The sequence below is a fragment of the Mus caroli genome, chromosome 1, assembly GCF_900094665.2.
Source record: "Mus caroli chromosome 1, CAROLI_EIJ_v1.1, whole genome shotgun sequence".
In the NCBI taxonomy this organism is placed as follows: domain Eukaryota; kingdom Metazoa; phylum Chordata; class Mammalia; order Rodentia; family Muridae; genus Mus; species Mus caroli.
This window is the reverse complement of record NC_034570.1, coordinates 110593189-110599865: the sequence shown is the minus strand read 5'-3', so window position 1 is coordinate 110599865 and position 6677 is coordinate 110593189. Positions and strand designations below refer to the sequence as shown.

The 6677-nt window shown below is 43.4% G+C and overlaps 1 protein-coding gene across 26 annotated transcripts in view; it reads right to left on the bottom strand.

Moving 5' to 3' along the window:
• The window catches only part of Clasp1 (cytoplasmic linker associated protein 1), a 209264-nt gene that overhangs the window by 48589 nt on the left and 153998 nt on the right, over window positions 1-6677 (bottom strand). For 23 of the 26 annotated variants that reach the window (XM_029477053.1, XM_029477066.1, XM_029477049.1 and 20 more), the window contains 4 exons: window positions 6651-6653; window positions 4890-5053; window positions 1626-1704; window positions 634-777 (listed from right to left, as the gene is read on the bottom strand). In XM_029477053.1, the coding sequence (XP_029332913.1) occupies window positions 634-777; window positions 1626-1704; window positions 4890-5053; window positions 6651-6653 (390 nt within the window). Of the gene's footprint in view, window positions 1-633; window positions 778-1625; window positions 1705-4889; window positions 5054-5258; window positions 5262-5975; window positions 6045-6650; window positions 6654-6677 lie in introns of all 26 variants that reach the window. The other 3 variants (XM_029477048.1, XM_021160138.2, XM_021160119.2) reach the window with 1 other exon arrangement.

Here is a 6677-nt window from a genome sequence, read left to right as displayed (position 1 = left end):
TAGCCCTGGCTGTCCTGGAACTCACTTTGTAGACCAGGCTGACCTCAAACTCAGAAATCCTCCTGCCTCTGCCTCCCGAGTGCTGGGATTAAATGTGTGCGCCACCACACCCAGCCATCTGTTCCTCTTACAAGAGGATCACCACTTGGTTGCCAGCATTTACATGGTGGCTCACAGCCTCCAGAACTCCAGTTTTAGGGCATCTGATTCTCTTTTCTGACCTTGGTAGGCACTAGGCACAAACATGCTACACAGACATAAATGCAGGCAAAACACCCAAGCACATAAAAAATTTTAAATCCTTTTGTTAAAAAGTAGTTGAAGGGCATCCTCAGCCACATATTGAACACAGGGCTAGGTTAAAACTACCTTTCACTCCCAGGCACAGTGAGCCCCAGATCTGCCCATCCCTCATCAGAGCACAGTGCCAGCAAACACACAACTACTAAAGCTTTGCTATTTATCCCACAGTTGCTCCATCAGACTGCAGATGGGCAGAGCAGGATAGAGAAGCACTACCGCACAGCCGTGGTGACACAGCTAGGTGGATGTGGGGCAGTACACATACTTCCAGGGGATGTGTATGCCTAGCTAAGGAAAGCCTGGAGTCTTGCTTCAGCTCTGTGAACATACCTTTCTCACGTCTGAACTCTTTGGTTCTGTAGTCCATGTTATGATCCTAGAAACAGCAAGTCTTGTTTCACTGGAATTTACAAAATCTGTGGGGTCCATCTGTCTGGCTAGAGATTCGATGTATTTCAGGATTGCCACTTTGACCTGAAAGACCAATGATTATAAATGTTAAGCATTGGCTGTCACAATCTTTGAATAGAATTCTTGTCTGGCAGTCAGACGAAAAGCGAACGCCACGAAGGGGGAACTTCCCCTCTGTCCCTGATGAAGTTTATACACGCACTGACAGGTCTACTCCACATCCGTGCTCCTAGATTCTCAAAGACAATAGCTTTCCCACTGGCCAGAAGGCCAAGCTCAGCCTTGCAGCCTGTTCTGTAAACATTCTGGGCCAGGACCTGACAGGCAATTCCCATCCCCCATCTCATACTCCGCCCCAGTTTCTCCATTAGTTTTTGTTCTCAGGAGAAGGAGGCTACTATCTATGAGACCTTTCCTAGAGCCTCAAGATAAGTCAGTGGTCAAGAAACAGACTACATATGAGCACACACAGCCTCCTTTCTTTGTGTAGTAACATGACTGAGCTGTCTTGTCATTACAGGTGTGACTTTCTACCTGTCTCAGAGAACGTTACTATTAAAAAACTATTCTAACACTGTACTGACCTCGCCACATCAGAATACCTTTCCCAGTTACAGGCTCAACTGTGAAAAGGCAAACGCACATTTGGCAAGGACATAGAACAACTAACGCTACTGACACTGTTGGCAGAAATAAAATATGGCATAATTATTCTGGTAGATTCTAACAGTAGGCATCTGCCTACCAAAGGAACTAGCCATTTGGGACCAGAAGAAATAAGAACACATTCACAGAGGGCTGAACAGAGATGCTCCTAGCTCTCCAGAATCTCTAAACAAGCCACAGAGGGAAAAGGGACTTGAAAAGCAACCATAAATGACAGGTGTTGAATTACATGAACAGTCACCAACCTTGAGGTTTGGAGTTTGAGTCTGATCCACAATAAATCTCATCAAAATGTTAAATTGTTGATCAAATGGAAAGGAATCCCTAGGATAAAAACAAGTTCATATGTTTAATCCTGCTGTAGATTAATATATACAAAAGTACATTCATATGTATATATATATATACACACACATATGTTTATATATATATATATATAAAACTTTTCAGTTTATATAAATATTAATATTTCTATATGGAAAACTGTGTGTAGCTAATTTAAAACTGAAGTCTAGCTAGGCAGAGAACACAGGCAAGCAGGTGGACTCCTACCTGCTCCCCCTGTCCTGAATACTGCTTACTGGAGAACTGGTGATTCTCAGGCCCCATCTTTCTATCTGTACTAGGTCACTTGGAGCTCACTCTGTGGAAGCTAAGCAGGTATCCTCCAGTCCTATAAGTGCAGGTGAGCCTCTTGCGGTCACCACAGATAAATGTTTGTGTGGTGCTCAGTGCTGGGAACTTCTCTACCCAGCTATGACTCATAGGGATGCCCCGGGCCCAAGGAACCCCTTTCCTTGACTCAAGCCTGTGATTAAGCCCATGCCTCATAGCCACTGTACATGCCTGATCTAACCAAGTGATCTTTTGGCTAGCAAAACGCAATCCTTTTATTCTTTTGTTTGTTTGTTTGTTTGTTTGTTTGTTTGTTTTGAGACAGGGTTTCTCTGTGTAGCCCTGGCTGTCCTAGAACTCACTTTGTAGACCAGGCTGGCCTCGAACTCAGAAATCCACCTGCCTCTGCCTCCCAAGTGCTGGGATTAAAGGCGTGCGTCACCACCTTTTATTCTTATGGTGTAGCAATCACTACTGCTAATTTAAAATTGCATAACAGAGGTACTGGGCTGTGACATCTTCATCGCAGGAAAGACAAGGCAGCTGAGTGTCTGGGAGTGAGTGACAGACAAGGTTCTCTACGGAGATCTAAGAGACTCTTCCTACAGAGGTATGGTAAGAGACTAAGGATGCAAGTTTGAATCTTCAACAGAGGAAGAAATATTATCAAGTGTTCCAAGACACAAGTGGAAATTAGAAGAAATAACACAAGAAAACTATAAAGTTTTATAAAGGGAAACATATTACAAACTGGTATTTTAATCATAATTACTTATAAAGTAAATTTAAGCTAAGTGGTAGAGCACCTGACAATCACGGGCAAAGCCTTGGAGTTCCCCTAACCCCTGAAGTAACCAAACTGGCCCAAGAGCATCCTTGTTTTCTACAACTGGAAGCTGTGAGAGTTGAAGCTACAGATAGCTCTCTGTAGCTTCAGCTTCAACCTTTCCTGCTTCTGCCCCAGAAGACAGAGGCATGTCAGTGTGTTCAGGCAAGAAATGTGCCTGTTGGTAGGCATCTCTAGAGGCGAGGAACTGGGGCAGATTACAACAATGGAGCAAGGTGCTCATAGTGAATAATCACTGATAACCTCTACTATCCTCTGGGACCTGCACCAAGGTATGCATAGCAGTTGAGTGAGTGGGGAATTGGGCAGGGGAAACAAATGCCTTAGACATACACATTTAATTGAGATTAAGTTTTTCGGTTTGTTTTTTGTTTGTGCATGTGTGTGACTGTGCTGAGTTTCTTCCTTGATCACTCTATTTACTGAGATGGGATCTACTATTTGAACCCAGAGCTTTCTCCGGTCCTCATGCTTGTGGAGCAAGCACTGAATAATCTGTGCCACCTAAAATTAAGACTCTTACAAGAAAGGGCATCAAGGAAAAGAAGCTAACAGAGATCACAATTCTATTTTCCTCCCATCGTGTGTGTGTGCGTGCATGTGTGTATCCAGAAATAAATAAGAAATAATTAATACAGAAATAACTAATGTGTGTGTGTGTGCATATGTGTGTGTCCAGAAATAAGAATTAATACAGAAATAACTAATGATTGCACATACATATACAGAAATAGTTTCTCAGCTCAGAGTTTGAGTACAGGCAACCAATTGTGACCTTAGGCAAGTCAGCACGGCTTCTGTTTCTCACTGTTAAAAAACCATGTTACCTCTGAGTCCTTCCTCGTGAAAACCCCAGGACACCTGGGGTTTGTCCAAGTCTGTGAACCCTGGGTTCTATGAAAGGTACTGCTGTGGTAATAGCTTCCGAATACCTGGGAATCACTTGCTTGTTCTTTTCAGAGATCTATGAATCACACTTTGGCCTCTATCTTCTACCAAATCAGCCAGATCACAGTGAGTATCTTTAGATACTGTCATTCTCTTCTAGTCCAGGCATGCTAACGCCCCTCAACTGCACAGCAAGCACCAGGCTTCTGCGGAGTAGCACAATTCCCAAGTGTTTCTGAGTCACGGTAACAGCCAGACGAGCTACAAAGATGGTTACTATTCTCAAACTCTGAGCTGAGGAACTGTCTATTTCTGTATGTGTGTGCATTCAGTATTATTTCCGTATCACTTTTTTCAGGACACAAACACACATGCACATGTATGCATACACAGACAGACCCACATGCACATAGAAGGTGCACACAATCGCATGTGGAGACCAGCAGTCAACATTAGGTCTCTTCCTCTATCACTTGTCATCTAATATTTTGAGCCAGGGACTCCTGCTGAATCGAGGCTCATCATCAATTTGGTCAGGCTGACTGATCAGCAAGCTCAAGCATTCTCCTGTCCCCACTTCCCCACTGCTGGGATTACAGTGCAAATAGAGTGCTGGGACTTAAAATCAGGTCCTCATGCATGCATGAGACTTCACCAACTGCGTCTCCTCTCTAGCCCCAGAACTGTTGATTCAGAGACAGTTTACAGTCCAACAAGATCTCTACATCATATATTACACTAAATCTCTGAGGCAAGTTACAAAAAAAATTGAAGTATTCAAATAGAACTTCAGAGAGATATAAACAAATATTCTACATATTAACCTCTCTAAATGTTATTTTTTTATAAAAGAAAGGGAATTTTTTAAGTTCTATACATTTCATAGGCATTCATAAAATATCAGCAACTCAAAGGTAACCTGTAAGCAAGGGGAACTGTGTAAAGACTAAAACCACAAGCCTGGTGGTACCGGTGCTGCCTTTAATCCCAACATTCAGGAGGCAGAGGCAGGTAGACCTCAGAGTTAGAGCCAGCCCGGTCTACAGAGCAAGTTCCAGGACAGCCAGGACACCATTAAGAAACTCTGTCTTGAAAAACAAACAAAATGAGGACTAAAACTATGGCCAAGACTCCTACTGCAGTAAGACTGGGTGCTCACCTGGTGACATCTAGAGCCTTCTGAACTTTTGCTTGCACAGATCCAAGTAAGTCTGCTCCCATTTTCTTAAGGAGTTGTGTGAGAAGGACGAAGAGCCAGTCTTGCAAGTCATCCTTATGAATGATTATAAAATCCACGAGGGTCTCCAAAAACATACTGAAAACCTGCACAAGAGAAAACCAAACACCTCACACCCTGCCTTCATGGCTTCCTCCACAGCCTGAGAAGGTTTCAAATGCCTGCCCGAGCTGGCCTAGCCCAGTCTTGCCACTCAGGTTAACTACAGCTCCCATCTTAAGAGGAAACACACAGCAGAATATGGGGATGGGCTTGGGACAGGGGCGTGGGGAGGGCATACTTGACACTTACTCTCTGTTGTGAATTCCACCGCACACCAGGCCATGCAACAAAACAAATTCCATGTTAGTCCACAGCAAAGTAATACCAGTTTCATGCAGTTCCTTTCCTGAAAAAGCTACGAACTGATAAGATACTCTGTTCTCCCTCAATATAAACCCATAACTGTCAGCACAGAGAGAAATAAATGTTTTAGAGTTTAATCCTGGAGAGTTTTCTGAGAGAGAACGAAAGACAGAGAGAGACAGGGGTGGTGGTGTCTTGTCCTGGTTATATACTATTCTGACTCATTCCCTAGCATTCAACATACCATTACAGGGTGTCAAGGGGTAGAAGCCCTATTCATGTTTCTGTGACCATTGACTTTTGTCAAGTAATTTGATGTGCACCAATTTGAGCTGTTAAGAATAAGGTTTTAAGAGGAGCTACTGACAACTCCTGTGAATTCTCAGGCCACTACGTAGTTACTGCTGCCACTCGAGGTAAAGCAGAGTGCAGAGTGGAGCATCCCTAAGCCTGTGTCAGGGAAGGAAGTGGCACCAGGCTCCCCAACCTAGTGCTACACTGGGACACCCACCCCACACTCTTCAATTCTATCACAGCAACTATTCACCACAAGGGGTCTCCAGTGACATCTCAGGAAGTCAGCGAGCTCTGATAGATAAGTGGGAATTCCTAGCTTGGCTCAGGCAGCTAAGAATATGAACTAAACTGAGACCTCCAACTCACTGGACAAGAGCCTTCTGATGGAAACAAATTTCCTTCTTTATCCTCACATTCTGCTTCTGAATCAGCAATCTAGAGGTAATGGGTAACAGAAAGTTCATCAATGTGAAACCATCTAACATAATATCCCTTATGGTATAACTCTTACCAGTTATGTTATACTTATGGTTTAAATTGTATCACTCTTAATAGTTCCATAGAGAAAAAAATTGATGGTTAAGATCTTTGGTTATATATTTGGACTTTAACCTCAGTCTTTTGGGGGCTTAAAATTGACACCTTGATTGATGTTGTCCTTTCCGGAAGGCCTTCATAGCTGATAGAGTGAGTATTGTTGCAGAACAAGAGGGAGGAGAAGTACCCTGTGGCTCTTGTTTCACCTTGTTTTTCTATATCCCTAGCTCATGGAAGCAATTCAAGAAATACTGAATGACGGGGTGAATGGATGGAGGGTGGGTACATGGGTGAATAGAGGGCTAGGGTGATGACTTTAGTTAAGCAGACAGATGAATGGATAGGAAGATAGTAGTTAGTGGACAGATGGCTGGCTCAGATGGCTGGATGAACGGATGGGTAAATGAGTGAATCAATAGATGGGTGGATGGCTATTTACTACTTCAAGGATAATTCCTATGAGAAAGCAAGAGTAGGAAAGAAGGAGAAAGGAAGCTGCTGGACTCTCTGCTCATCGCAGGCTTTATTCTC